The sequence below is a fragment of the Lissotriton vulgaris genome, chromosome 12 (assembly GCF_964263255.1).
Source record: "Lissotriton vulgaris chromosome 12, aLisVul1.2, whole genome shotgun sequence".
Taxonomy (NCBI): Eukaryota; Metazoa; Chordata; class Amphibia; order Caudata; family Salamandridae; genus Lissotriton; species Lissotriton vulgaris.
In genome coordinates, this window is record NC_141700.1 from 169628471 (window position 1) to 169644491 (window position 16021).

General features: G+C 43.2%; 1 protein-coding gene across 3 annotated transcripts in view; it reads right to left on the reverse strand.

Annotated features, from left to right (window-relative positions):
• Positions 1-16021, reverse strand: part of ADCY7 (adenylate cyclase 7) — a 565990-nt gene that overhangs the window by 218205 nt on the left and 331764 nt on the right. For 2 of the 3 annotated variants that reach the window (XM_086947700.1, XM_086947702.1), the window contains exons 6-7: positions 12342-12487; positions 9100-9211 (exon numbers count right to left, since the gene is read on the reverse strand). In XM_086947700.1, the coding sequence (XP_086803826.1) occupies positions 9100-9211; positions 12342-12487 (258 nt within the window). The remainder of the gene's footprint in view (positions 1-9099; positions 9212-12341; positions 12488-16021) is intronic. The other variant, XM_086947701.1, reaches the window with a different exon arrangement.

Genomic DNA, 16021 nt, shown 5'->3' on the forward strand with positions numbered 1-16021 from the left:
GGAAGCTTGTTTCCGGTCCAGGGAAGACATGGCTTGGCAGTTCGGGCTGGACTGTTCCCATGAGGCACAGGGTCAGACTGATTTGCATATAGCCATGTCTGAACTGGGGTGGCAGAGTGGGCTAAAGAACGGTGATGGATTAAACCCAGATCTTTTGACTAGGTGTGAGTGTTTGATTGATTCAGATGCTCCGTCCATCACCACCCCCTTTTGTACTGCTTTTGGCCGCCATAAGTGTGGCAGGGTATGCTCAGACGTGAGTCCCTTGCTCACTTTGCCACTGGATTCAAGCAAACTGGGCTGAAGACGGCTGGAATGCCAGAAACCGTTCCTCGGAAGCTTTGTTTCCGGTCCAGGGAAGACATGGCTTGGCAGTTCGGGCTGGACTGTTCCCATGAGGCACAGGGTCAGACTGATTTGCATATAGCCATGTCTGAACTGGGGTGGCAGAGTGGGCTAAAGAACGGTGATGAATTAAACCCAGATCTTTTGACTGGGTGTGAGTGTTTGATTGATTCAGATGCTCCGTCCATCACCACCCCCTTTTGTACTGTTTGTGGGACCACTACCTGCTCTTAAAAAGTATTTTAGCTGCCAGTCACAAAGATGAAGGGGTTCCCTGATGACCCCTTCCAGTTTACGACTGGCTTATCACCTACTTGAAGTAGATGGTTAACTGCAATTATTTGGCGACCGTATTCCAGTTTCAAAACAATCGTACATGCCCTTGCGGCTTGCTATTAGGAAGGGATGCCTTGGGCACGCCCCTTCCTAATAGCAAATTACGAACCCTATTTTGCACGTCGGTAATAGATTACAGACTCGCAAAATAGGGTTAGTAATGTGAAAAGACTATGTGGCTGTCGCAAACAGCCTGATTTTCCGATTGTGCCACTAAAAGCCGTTGTACACCTGGCCCTTAATCACTTTCATAATAACCATGGCTTGTTACTGCCCTCTAACCTAAAAGACCAGCTGTCTCTGTTCATTATTATACCCCACCAGCGTTGTTTGGTACCCAAACGCTTTCCTAAGTTAACTACCGTCTACTAAGGAAAATGTAAATGTAAATGTATAGGCATTTATATAGCGCACTACTTACCCGTAGGGTCCCAAGGCGCTTCGACCGCTGCGAAACCCTTCCTGGCTTCCCTGAGAGATGGTCCCTTAATGGGTATCTCCAGGGTGAGACCAGGCATCCCCGGCGGTCTGGTGGGGCCGTTAGTGAAGATGAGGCAAGCTAGTGCCCAGAGTTGCCGAGTGTGATAGCTGATCAGAGTGGGCACCGAGGCGAGAGAATTATCGAGTCCGCTGACCCTGGTCCAGAAACCTGCCGCGCCGGGAATCGAACCCTGGTCCCGGGCCGTCCTCTGCTCTCGGGTCTGCTGCCTCTAACCAGTGAGCCACACTACTTCACAAAGGCACCTGTAGGATACTCCCTTACTCCCTTACCATTTTGGAATTTCTTTTTATTTGGGTTATTCTCTTTCTCTGGCTACCAAAACAACGGCTCACTTTGCAAGACAGTTCTACATGCAAACCTTTTGCTATGCCCGAATCTCTGATTATAGAGTAACTCTTTTGTGGGATCTTCTCCCTTTTATTGGTCATTCTGGGGAAGGCCCACTTCCGTATATCACATATATGCCAAGCAGGGTGCCTTCTTCAGTTTCGATAGGTCTGCATCTTCTATACCAGCATCCCTGTTGGAAGACTTCCAAAACATTTCAAATTTTTCTATGCAGCTTTGGAGTGTATCCAATATGGCCTTCTGTCTCAGGCTAAACAATGGTGCCTCCTGCGACCCTACTTCGAACATTGTTGGACAATTATTTTCAGCTGCTCCGCTCCATAAGCCAGGCCCAGTTCATTTGTACGGCCCAGTTTTTTCCAGGTCTGTGTTGGAAGCCACCCACAGCATAACACAAATGTGGTGGAACTAGTGCTTAATTTGATTCAGCGGTTGCAGATTGGGCCCACCAGCACTCATTTTTGGGGACCAGCACTTATTTTTCCTCATCATACTTTAAATCAGAGCAAGATAGTGAAATATTTACAAGGGAAAATGAAAGAGGAAGAGAGACAGAAAATGGAGAATGCAGGAATCTGCACCGGTGCGATAGAAGGGCATGGAGTGTCTGGAGGTGGATTAAAAGAGGCATGAAGTGGGATCAGGACTCCACATCTTCCATAAGCAGCACATTGACATACCATAATTGTGGGACTGCTACTTAGTTTTTTACAAATTGAGCACTGGGTGGAAAACATCTGAAAACATGATAAAGTTGGTCTGTAACTAGGAGAAACACTAGATCTCAAGAAGACTACAGGATATTTAAGTCAGAGAAATTTTACATTAAAAAAAGGGCAAAAACAGTTAAGTGAATCAGTGCGTGCAATGTACTCTGGTCACAGCGAGAAAGCTTCAGATAATCAACAGGCATATAGTGGACAATGCCCATCCTGAACATGGTTAATAAACCGCTTTTGTTTGCCTTCGGAACTAATTGTAAACGTGACCTTCTGTTGTTTTGAATAATAAAAGCAAATCTAATTGTTGTCTTACATAACTCTGCAGAATCTCTGAGTATTTGCATCTACTGGAGAAAAGTATCTTTCACCCAAATGGTAACTTTCTTGCATATAAGTCACTGTTTCTTAAATAAATCTGCTCTACTGAGTACAGCACGTGAGCCTTGTATGCTGAGCCACAGACTTGTGAGCACCAAGCTCAGGCACTCGTTAATATTTTCTCTGTTTACAGAGTAGCCAAATGACCCCAAACAGACATCCGGATGTGTGGACATGCTCATTTTAGGACATCTTCCAGATAGCTCAAACCAAGTTTTTTGCTTCAAGAAGATGGGAAGTGATATGTGCTAGGCTCAAGAGTCATGTGCAGAACCTATTCTCTGCTATCTGAACACGGTTAGTGTGCAATATCTTAGATACCCACTCCGTAACAAGTAGATATAAGACATTAAATTATGGAGATATCCATAGTAAAATGCAACGACTAGCCTAACCTAGCCACCAAATCACAAATAGCCCAGTGCGACTAAATATGCCTCCTTGTCTACAAAAGTAAAGGCTCTCGTCCAAAACTATCTAAAAGATAAGCTAAAGCCCACATTTAATAAAAAGTGAGATATAGAATAAAGACTGAGCTAGATCACGTGGTCTTAATCCCCATGGTCAAACTGTGAGACATGAATACAGACTTAAGAGAAAATCAAAAAGACTACTGTCTATGCCCATTTTAACTAGGAGGGGGCAAAATGTTGACATGGACGTCGACTAACCAAAATGCCAGGAATAGCAGTATTGGCATCACATACCTTTTGACATTAATTACATCACAGCAAGTGACATCATATGACCTTTTGACCCTGACCCCCAGGAAATCGTGTCACAAGACCAAAACCCTGAAGACATCATAATAATTGACATCTCTGAAGTTCCATAATAACTGCATGATTAATATAACACAACACAGACAAATGCTTTTTTTAGAAAAAAGGCCTAGATGTATCAAGCATTTTGCGATTCGTTAAGGCCGAAATTCGCAGAATTTCGGCCTTAACGAATCGCAAACGGACATTTTGCATCTTTTGGGATATATGTGAAATTAGCAAAATAAGGAATCACAAAAAATTGCGATTCCTTATTTTGCTTAAGCATTTAAGGAATCGCAATTTTGCGATTCCTTAAAGGCCATGTATGAAGCTTTTTTAATTTGAAAATTCAGGTTAAGGAATCGCAAATTAACACCAACTTGAGGTTCGTGTTAATTTGCAAAATCCTTTCAAAAACCAAAATTTGGCAATTTTGAGGGTGGCATGTGACACACATACATGCCCATAGGGAATGTATGTGCGCCATATGCACACACATGTAAGTTTCAAGGGTGCAGCAGGGTGTCCATGAGACACCCCTACACCCTTGCAATAATTCTCATACTGCAATTAGCAAATTGCGAATTCGCAATTTGAGAATTATTTCGCAATCATTCCTATGGGCCTCCTGGCCCATAGGAATGAATGGAAAATTATTCCTTATTTGCGAATTCGCAACTTGCGAATTCGCAAATTAGGAATAATAAGGAATCGCAAAAAAATAGCGATTTAAAACATACATCCCATTTTGCGATTTCTTAATAGCGATTCGGTAAAAATCGCTATTAAGAAATCGCAAATAGGAACGATGATACATCTAGGCCAAGATGCATTACACTGCTCACCACGTCTCTGAGAAGTAAAAGGGCGCAATACCTGCCCCGAATAGTAGCAAGCAAGGAAACTGAGTGAGCCAGACCTCTTGTAGGGGGGGTTGGAGCATTCTCTTGTGAGAAAAGTTTGAAAAACATGGAGTCAAATTGCACATTTTAGAGCACTATTTTACATACATTTGCTAAAATGCCATAGGCTCTGAAAAGCCACTCATTAAATCTTCAATTTCCTTAATGGTGTGCCAAGCCAATGAAATCTGACGTTCCGCAGGATGTGACTCCATGAAAAAAAATGCGATATGGCTGTCCCCATGCGTCAAAAATTACCTCCACTGTGCAAGGGTCAGCAATTTGTCATGAGGGCTGCATGTGCAATAGGTCTCCATGCCAAAAATTACATACAAAATGCCAGTGCCAGAATGTTGCCAATAATGGTATCCATGCAACATGGGGGGCCCTTATGTAAAAGTTTTCATCAGTAAGTCAGCAGCAGCATTTTGCCATGGTAGTCCCAGTCCTGTATGCCATGGTTGTCTCCCTTAAGCCAACAATTACCTCCAAGGTGCTACTGAAAGCATTTTACTATGAGTGCCCTCTCTGCCAAGAATTTCATGCATGCCAGCATTTTTCATAAGATGCCCCATATGACAAGAATTGCCTCTACTATGCGAGTACCAGTACCTTACCATGGGTTCCCATGATGATAAGAACTATCTCCAGTATGTGCGCGTGACAGTACTTTGCCATGGGTGCTTCTACAAGGCAAGAATATTCGTTACTATGACTGGCCAATGGCAGACTCGCAAGCATAACAACACATATTCTCCCGTGCTCACTTATATTCACTCACCCACACTCATTCTCTTTCACTCTCTTGCACTTACTCTCACTTCTCCTAACTTTCAGTCACTCATTCTTACTGTGACTCTCATACTTTCTCACTCACTAACACTCACAGACACTCCCTCATTCTAACTCACTTACTCATTCACACTCTCATATTCACTCTTACTCTCATGCACACACACTGACCATTCCTCTAACACATTCATTCTGATGTATTGTCACTCGCTCAGACTCATTCTCACTCACAATTACTCTTACGCACTGCCACTCACACTCCCTTACACTCATTCTCACTCACAATTACCCTTACTCACTGCCACTCACACTAACACTCCCTCACACTCATTTATTCTCAGTTATTCATTCACACTCATTTGCAGTCAAAGTTGCTATAGCTCACTTTGACTCACCCATACTCATTTATTGACAGTCTCTCATTCTCACTCTGTACCCAGTCCATGTCACTGACACATACTCACAAATGCTTACGCATGCAGACACATACTCACATGTACACATGCTCTGTCTCACAAACATACCATCATCTGGAAGCATTCACAAAACGTACATTTTAAAGCTTTCTTTTACTTACCTCAGCTGGTAGCAAAGTGCTGTTCAACAAATTGTGCTCCATTTTTTTATTACACGAATAGTGAATAAATAAGAGTATTAGCCACTATTAGCCTAATAAGAAATGGGCGGAAAACAAGGAGGGGGGTGTACTGTGACCATAAGGTGCCACTCCCCTATGCTATTTATTTATTTCTTTATTTAGCATTTGTTAGGTGCAAAACAAATCATCCCCAAGGGGATCTCTCGGCGCCACAGTATCAGAAGAGTGGAGGGGAGAAACAACTGATTAGTGACTAAACAGCCAGGTTTTAAAACTTTTTTGAACAGCCCAAAGGTGGGGCTAGCACAAATGTCGTCTGTCAGCTTGTTCCAGTGGGAGGGCGCAAGGTAGGAAAATGAGCGACCTCCCATTCTGATTTTGGTGATCCTCCTTGGACACAGGAACCTCTGATTGCTCGACCTCAGTTGCCGACAAGGGATATAAGGTATTAGCTTCTGGCTGAGGTAGACCGAGCCATGCCCCTGTAGAGTTTTACATACCAGACATAGAAGCTTGAATAATGCTCGCTTCCTAATGGGCAGCCAGTGAAGTAGACGCAGGAGAGGTTCCGAAGGAGAATGGGATGGGCGATTAAGGACAAGACGTGCAGCAGTATTCTGCACGATCTGCAGTCTAGAGAGGAGATCTTCCCTAATCCCTACCAGTAGGGAATTAAAATAATCCAGCCTACTTACTAATAACGCCTGAATGAGTGACTTTCTTGCAGGAAGGGGAAACCAAGAAAAGAGCTTTCTGATAATACGCATCAAGCCGAAGCAGGTGCCCGAGATGCTTTTCACGTGTTGCTCCATGGAGAGTTTATCATCTATGACAACACCTACATTTTTCATCCATTTTTGTGGAGTTGGGGGGGGGGAAATCACCCAGCTCAGGAGGCCACCAGTCAGTAGACCAAAACTCCTCTGCTTTCCCATACAGCACAATTTCAGTTTGGTTGCTGCAAAGAATTAGGCCACCGTCCTTAACAGGCACTTTTTGAATCTCTCTCTGGTCGATGCAGGATCTGAATCGATGGTGATGATCAGTTGTGTACTGTCCACTATTGCACTGATTTTGACACCTCTGAGGCCATGGATCACAAAGGCAGTGCCGGTGGCCACCAGGAGCGAACCAGGAGTTACAGCTGCAACCCCTGAATGTTATGCAGGAGTTTTGACCAATTGAGGCGGTCAAGAGATCAGCTAAGATCCATGAATGCAAAATGTAAATAGCCTTTAAAGTCTGTAGAGTATCTACTGACAACCAAGTGCAAATGTAGGCAGTGCTCTGTGGTGAAGAGACAGCTCTAAAGTCATGCTGGGTATTCATGATAAAATCCCGTTCTTGAGCCTAGGTTTAATCTTTCTTCGTAATATCTCCATGGGCTACCTTGATGATCAAAACAGTCAAGGAGATTGGACAACAGCAGCGAAGGGCCCCCTTAATCCCTTCTTAAAGGTTGGCACAGTAATAGAATGTGTCTAGGATGTGGGTAAAAGAGTTGCTGGCCTTGTTTAAAAGCCTGGTAGCTGTAGGAGGTCAACTAGTCAGAGTAATTTTTTAAGAGGTCCATAAGGACACCATCTGGTCCGGGGTCTTTGCCAGAAGCGCTGGTCTTAATTTTCCTGATACTCTCCTATAATGTAAATATTAATATATTAATTTCTATAAGATGCTCATCAGTAGTTCCACTCAATAGGTCCAGGGGAGTGGAATTTATGGTTCTTCATACCCAATAATAATCCCAAAACAAATTACCAGAGAGTACACACTACACACCACCATGCCACTCCTTCCAGGAGCAATTTGTTGTCCTCCTGAGTTTTAGCGCCTTCAGTTAAGGTAAAAGAGCAGAGGTCAAGCTGGGGCTCCTAGGAGGCAGGTAAGTACATGAAGCCATTACCTTTTCAGAACGAATCTATGTCCCTCTCTCTCATGCATTTGATTTGTAAAAAATACATTATGTTTTAACTATGCATACATTGGCAATCATGAAATAATGTTTGGAAAATTAAATGCCATAGAAAAATTAAATCCTACCTAACTAATGTGACTTTTAACAATAAACATCTTATAAGTGCTGGTCTGGTGGCTCGGTGGATCCACAACACACCTCTGTCCTGAACACAATGGGCAAAGGTTTGAATACTGTTAGGTTTACTCGTATTTCCGATCTGTCATGGTAAATAAAATGAGTACCAATCATCTACATAGCAATAAATATCTGTATTTGTGAATAACTTCAAGAGACTTCATTGGGAGCAGAGGAGTGCGAATGATGCACTCTACAAATATACATGTTATGTTTATTGATGAAACTAGAGATGCATTTCTTTGTGACTACCTAAACCTTTGACCCAAGCCCAAAATGATTATATGAACAATCAATATAAATGACCGGCAAAGAATCTCGAAAATCCCATCATATCAATACCCATTTCTTGGCATGCCTTTAATTGAGTCATTCACTATAACATATTCCTTGCACAAATGTCACTTGCGCACTGGTTGATAAATTGCTGAGCGATTCAGTGATGTAAAGTAATCCATGAAAAAATATATTGAATTTTTTATTTTGAAATGTTGTACATTGGCCATGGACATCAATGGGAACCATGTTCAAAACATAGGTAACACAATGTCTCCCACTGCCACTTTTGTCAAATGTTCACTAGCACAAAAATACCCCATTTAATGTCACCTCCATGATGCATGGTGGTTTGTTACCGGCAAGACCTTGTATGCTTGTGATGCTTCATCCCTGTGTCACCTACATAATGTCACTGCAGACTGCAAATCACAATGGCATTTTCATACAACTGCACCTCTCTTTTACAAGGAGAAAAAAAATCACATCCTGTTGTCCTGGGGCATGTTTTTCTTTTTTTAACCTTTTTATTTTTATGGCAAAGGCTTGCAATAAAAAAATTCAATTACATTAATCATTGCACCAGATTACAATATGCTTCTAGTGGAGTACGCTGCATAGTTACTGAGTCCATCTATTTCCTCTTCTTTGTGCTTTATCGCATCTAGAGGTTTGGTGAACTTTTTTGGATGATGGACAACTCCAAGCAGACAGGATGCAACATGCACCAAAGCAGGAAACAGGACATTTGAAAACCACTTGGAAAGTACACTGGCCAGCCATAAGAAATTGGGATTCACATCAGCAAAATGCAGTGCTTACCTCACTTGAGATTTCCATCAGCCAACCTGTCAAACATTAATTACTGCATTTAGGGTAGATAAGAACACATGAACCTTATGGACTAACATTTTTAATAATTATGAAAGAGATTGCTAAACGTGTAGTGAGGTAAGTGGTAATTTAGTAATGGAAACCTGGCTGTACAACAAGTCGGTTTCCTTGGTTGCGGCAAGCTGGCAGGGCTTCTCCTTAGTAACTTACCTTTGCAATTTGGTCAAACTTCCCAAAAAGTTCGTTCAGCACCACCACGAGCTCTTTGGGGGAGCAGTCACTAGCAAGCCGGGTGAAGCCGACAATGTCTGCATACAGGATGCTGCAAAGAGAGTGACGAGAACTTTAACTTCTACAGCCTACTGGTAAAAACAAACAGAAGTGATAAAAAACTGTTTGGAATTATGTGGTAGAGGAGGAGAAATTGTCTGGCAGTGCTAAATAAATTATGAGTCACAGAAAGGAACTTTTTGTCGCACATTATCCGAGTCAAGGCAAATTGAGCAACACATTTTGTGGCATTACAGTCTAGATTTTAAATAATTTAGAACACTAATACAAAATATTTCATACCCAGGCCATACAGCAGATTATTTCGTCGCCAATTAAAAACTTTGACTTGCATGGTAACACAGGTTTGTTGTTTTATGAATACTGTCCTGTCTACCTCCCAGAATAAAATAAATTGGTGAAACAAATGCAACATTGGATGGAGTGAAAGAGAAGCCTAGATGTATACACTGCTTGTAATGCCCGGTGTGACTCATTCATTCAGCATTCCCCTTTTATGTTCTAAAACTTGTCTCCAGTTTCAGGTGAACCTTGAGAACATCTGTGATGGAAGCATGAATCAACATTGACGCAAATCACTAGAGACAAAGAATGAATCATTCATTCCACCCTGTTTGCATTACATTTGTGTTTTTTCCTTTTTTTAATTTTTCTGCTATAAGTAAAGGCAGTCTCCCCAGCCCATCAACTGATAAGGTTTGCACAATCGGGGTAAAATTTTTACTTGGTTAAATGTCTGACTACAGCAATGTCTCCATTTTAGAGACAGGCACACATGGCATGAGAAGGGCAGTCTTTTACATTGTCTGGCTGTTATATTCCTGGGTCAAAGGTCACATCGGTAGGCACGGAGGAATCCATAGGTATTGAATGTGCCATTCTATTGGTACGCATGACTGAAAGAACAAAAGATGTGGCAAATGATTAAAAAACTTTTAGATCATAGAGATACAAAAAAATACAATTTAAAATAGGACTCAATTAGGGCCTGTCAATCTCATCTGGTGCATCCAATTGCGGCCTTTCTATAAATGCAGATGCTGCCTGAGCTCCAGCGTAACCTGTTTGTTTCTTTTTGAGAGGGTGTTGAGTTCATCAAAACGCTTCCCTTTAAGAAAACATGGCCTAGTGTTCTTTCTAACAATCCCCTTCTATTCTGATATTGTGATCTCTAAAATTGTGACCTCCACTACTAGGGATTCTCTTGTCCTGAAGATGCATGCCAGTTGTACAAGTTTCCATTTTCAGATGCACATACCTTATATTATGCATCTCAAAATGTCCTCCAGTTGTTCCCACAGCAGAGACCCTAAAACACCTCAATATTTTTAGAGCTAGACTAACGATGAAGATATTGCTAAACCTAAGTTTTGGATGAAGACACCAGCAGTCACCCTTGCACACAAGACTTTGTGTCTCAACAAAAAACATCTGCGGACAGTGGGATTCACAGCTGCACCTGACGGAGCAGAGAATGGGCTTAGAATCTGACCTCCAGCGGCATATTGTGTGTTTTGTCAGTGACATCTGAGTTTACCACTGCAAGAACTGATTTCCTTTACACTCCGTGTGCCACTTTACTTCCCTCCAAGTGAATGCAATTCCCCTGCATCATCATTCCAACACTGCGCCAACCTGGTTTACGCTCAATCTCTTACTTGAGGTCAATACCCAATGTTTTACTGAAACCCGTAGCTGTGTCTTTTCTATTTATCTTTGCAGCCAGTCAAGGATGTTTGACATGTCTTTACCTTCATACAACTTCCCTGCTTAACTGGTTTTGTTTTGCTTTATTAGTGATTCTCCCGCCCATCACTGATGTGAGGTTGACGCACACATAGTTTCAGTATGCCCTCCTCTTTCAGGTCTAACTAAGGCCTTTCATGGTCCTAAGGGATCAACTCAGCCCCCTAAGGGGCACTGCCAGCTCTAGCAGTCCATCAAGTGGTCCTAGCTCCGATGCAACCATTTTCAGAACCTCAGTCAAAATTCTGTTTCTTCATTCAAGGGCTCCATTTTTCCAGGGGAAAACTGTATTTTGAGGTTACGACAACCTCTTAGGGTCAATTGTGGTGGTTTCTGTAACATAAAGGATGTAGTTAAAGTGTAAAGATGTCTTCATTAGTATATCATTTGGAAGGAAAGAGTGTCTTTCTATACCTCAAGCTGCATCCACTATTAGGGAAGTTTTGAATGAGGCAGATTGTTGTAAGGAATCCAATCCTTGGAGAAGTGTGGCTCACTGGTTAGAGCAGGCAGACCCTGAAGCAGAGGTCAGACCCGGGACCAGGGTTCAATTCCCGACGCGGCAGGGTCTTGAGCTCAAATGTCAATGGACTCGATAATTCTCACTTCGGTGCCTGACCTAATCATGGGTTCACACTCTGCAACTCTGGGCATTAAGCTTGCTTAATCTCCACAACGGCCCCCCGCGGCGGGATGCCTGGCTTTCACCTTGGGGATGCCCTGTAGGTGCTATCTCACAGGGAAAAGCCAGGACGGGTTCCCAAGGCGAGCGCGGAGATACCCCTTCGGGGGTCGATTCAGGCGCTATATAAGAAACAAAAATAAAAAATAAATAATCCTCGTCGCCAGTGTTGTAAGGAACACTGAATCATGGTGTTGAAGTAAATTCCTTTATTCAGTTGAGAAACACGTATTATCATGACCCACAGCTCCAGTAAGGTACAAGTAAACTGCCACAGTAATTGAACAGAAACATTCCACATGACATATGCTAAATTCTAGTACAATGGGTTCTAATGCATTCACTGCATTACATCATAGCGCGTTCTCTCCCTTGTACAAGGACATAACACACATTTGAAGGAGAGGCGGGGTGCACCTGTGGGTCCATGTAGGAAGTGCTGCTTGTTTGTTCTCGGACAATTGACAGCTCTATCGATAATCTAAGATGCGCCCATACTTACGGCGTATTAATAACCTGAGAACAGATGTGTGCAAGCCCCTGGGTGGTGGGAATCATGCAGAAGAGGACCAGCTCAACTAGTAAAAAAAAAATATTTTTACACTGCAGGCCTACTGGGAGGACAGCTCCGGCTCGAACAGCACAACCCCACTGGTTCCCATGAAGCCGCCCATGCGAGAACAAGGCACAGGACGCAGCGCACATGCATCACTCTGGAAGGCGCTTTGTCTACCTGACGTTCGGGTGACGTTTCACGTACAGACTGTGGAAGTTTTTATCGGGCACGTTCCTGTCATTGTTCTCCTTCAGGCGTTCCATGATAGCCAGCTTCATTTCCATCGAGATATGCACCGGCAGCACCGATAACAGAAGGTTTTCCTAGAAAGAGACAAAGGACATGCAGACGTTAATGATATCCTGACAGGCAAGCACTGAAGTTTCCTCAAAAGTTCAAATGATGGTTACCATGATGTGTCAACATGTGATTTCTTTTTTCTTGATAAAGAAAACAAGTCATTAAGACTGAGCGCTGTTCGTAAAGCACCAAACTGGACATTTGCACATTTACACTCATGGGCTAACACATACGATTTAGCTTAAATGTGTATGCATGTTTTGGACGTTTTTGAGTTTAAAAATGTTCCTAGAAGTGCTTCCGGGAACTACCTGCAGCAGCCGCAGACTGCCACGAGTACTCACATCTTTAAACATTTCCGCACGCAAACATGTAGCTTTACATTTTCACTGGTTGGGATGAAAAGCCATGCATTTGAAATGTGAAATGAGAACATTTCCTCCACCGGAGAAATAACCCTCCCACCAATTTGGGCGCTGTTACATGTAATTTAAACTATTCTGTGCGTAATGCACTGTTATGATAGGAATGTTCAGTTGGTTAGTGTGATTACTATGGGGGGAGGGGTGTCAGTGTACTGTAACTGATTTCAATCCTTCTTTACGCACTTGGGGACAAAGATGTGTATTTATAATGGTGTGAGGTCCCAGCCTGTGACAGACCGCCCTGTGGATAGGTAAATCATTAGTTTGAAAGGTGCATTACAAACAGTATATGATAAGCAGCTTCAGATTAAACAATGTATAAGATGCAGTGCTTACAAAGGTATATTTTTAGTTGTACACAATGAGAAAGTACCTAGTGCGAATTCTTCTTATATGTTTCCATATAAGGGAGGCATCCCAGAACGGTAATAGACTTAAAGTACCGCTCCAAAACAATAACTCATCACCTGGATGCTTCAAATGATTCTAGCAATGAAAGCCTGTACTGGCTCCCAAGAACCCTTTAGATATGCTGACTAATCGAACACATTTACATTTCTTTCAGGTGGCAGTCAGACACTCTGGATAGAAATGTGTGTTTCTTATGGGGTTGAGCCCCCCCAAGATGTTCTTTTCCACCTTCAGCCACTCTGGTTCGTATTCCTGCAAGCTGGTCAGCCAAAAGGTGCCCTGTTTCGCTAAGCAAGCTGTCTGGAAGTTTTTGAAGTTCATTAGGTTGAGGCCTCCCAAATTTTTTGTTAGCCTCAGCTTTTGTAGACTTATTCTCGGTCTTTTGTCTCTCCAGATGAAGCCGTTGATTAGTTTATCGAGTCTCTTGTGGAAGTTGTCTGTCATTGCCAGGGGCAGCATGCTGAGCGTGTAGTTGATAGCTGGTGTAACCATCATCTTGATCGTTTCAATCCTGCCCCACCAAAGAGCACTAATGAAAATAGACAAACGAATGGAACAGAAACTGAAGGGATCAACCTGGGAGTCGATCTGGCTAAACACAAAAATAACGTACCAGGGTAAGACACTAAGCAGTGAAACGTGGATGGAAAAAGGCATAACCACACCCAACCAACTGGAAACAAAAAACTTGCCAATCACATTCCAAACTCTGCAACAACTACACGACCTCCCGGCAAAGGAACTATACACATTCCTGGAAATCAAAACGGCCACTACAAAGGCAAACCTAAGCAAAATCCCGCCAACCGTAATCAAATACATGGAATCCCTCAACGCGACTGGCCACCACACAGCAAAAATATACAAGCTTCTCAACCCTCAAACATCCTCGCTAAACAAGAAAATAACGAACAAATGGGAATCAATCCTTGGAAGGCAGCTAAACGAGGAAGAAAAGGACAAACTGTGGCGGTCGGCAACAACAAACAAGGTCACGCCACAACCGGCACAAACTAAGTTCTGGCTCCTCCATAGAGCATACTGGACCCCGGCGAGACTCCACAAAGTAGGCATAAAGGACACGGGTATCTGCTGGAACTGTGATAAAGAGGAAGGGACCCTGAACACCTCACCTTCGAATGCCACAAAGTCAAGAAGTTCTGGGCGAAAGTAAACAACTTTATCAACGACATCACCAACGAGAATATAAAGCTAACCTTCGTGAGCCTTGCCACAGGTTTCATGATGGACTGCCTGGAAAGCAAAGAGGAGAGAGACCTGGTAGACATCCTACTTATGGCAGCACTAAAAATCATCCTAACAAACTGGAAGAACACAGCCAAAGCAAACTTCAAAACATGGATAAACTGGGTCACTTTCCTCAGAGGCGCAGACAACATCACCAGCAAATTCAACAAGCATTTACAATGCAATAGGTCTCGCATTAGGAAAGTTTGAGCTATTGGTATTGTGAATGGCAATGTTTTTATTTATGTGTTTGTTTTGAAAATAGCGAAATTAATAGCTTTGGCATTTACAATGGCAATAGTTTTAACTTTTGCAAATGTGACACCTATAGCATTAGCTCTAGCAAGGCTGCTATGGAAGTACCTCTTCTTTAAAATCAGCATAGGAGCCACACCAGCCAACACCAAACAGCCATCAAGGAAGGACTGCAACGCGGATAGACCAGCACGATCAGGTGAGAACCACAACATGAAAACCAGTGCCTCCATGAAAACTGCAACTTGAAATCCGACGAGGAAGGATTCCCAGAAATATCTTACGTCGTGGACCCGCCGGAGAGTTATCCAACTCGTCGCCACATAAATGTAGCAGTATTCTCCAAAGATGATACGCACGACCGTGTAATTAAAGTTCCTTTATTAAGATAACTCCCCAGAGCAGCCGAACTCCAGCTGCTCGGTCTTGAAACTCCCAACATTCCTATTCCGACTGAAACAGCAATCCCTTGCGTTAAGTCTTCCAAAAATGCGAGGGATTGCAGTGTACATTACAAATCACAACACTCTGTCCAGTCGAATGCTGTACTCAAGTTGATCGTGTACAGGCAAACAAGGGCCACCCTACTCACAAGGAACCAGGGTATCTAGTATATAGCAAGGAACAATGGTTCCTGTGGACAATGTGTATAATATATGATAATAGTTTAGCTCAAAGGCAGTGCACCTGGGTAAAGGTAAGTCAAAGAGAGAAGTAAAAGTATACACAACAAGAAAATCAAGGTAAATTGCTATCTATATAAATTACGTAATCAAGTCAATCAAAAAAGCTGTTGTGATGTGGTGGTGTCCCTGAGTGATGTGGTGGTGTCCCTGAGTGATGTGGTGGTGTCCCTGAGTGATGTGGTGGTGTCCCTGAGTGATGTGGTGGTGCCCCTGAGTGATGTGGTGGTGTTCCTGAGTGATGTGGTGGTGTCCCCGAGTGAAGTGGTGGTGTCCCCGAGTGATGTGGTGGTGTCCCTGAGTGATGTGGTGGTGTCCCTGAGTGATGTGGTGGTGTCCCCGAGTGATGTGGTGGTGTCCCTGAGTGATGTGGTGGTGCCCCTGAGTGATGTGGTGGTGCCCCTGAGTGATGTGGTGGTGTTCCTGAGTGATGTGGTGGTGTCCCCGAGTGAAGTGGTGGTGTCCCCGAGTGATGTGGTGGTGTCCCCGAGTGAAGTGATGGTGTCCCCGAGTGATGTGGTGGTGTCCCCGAGTG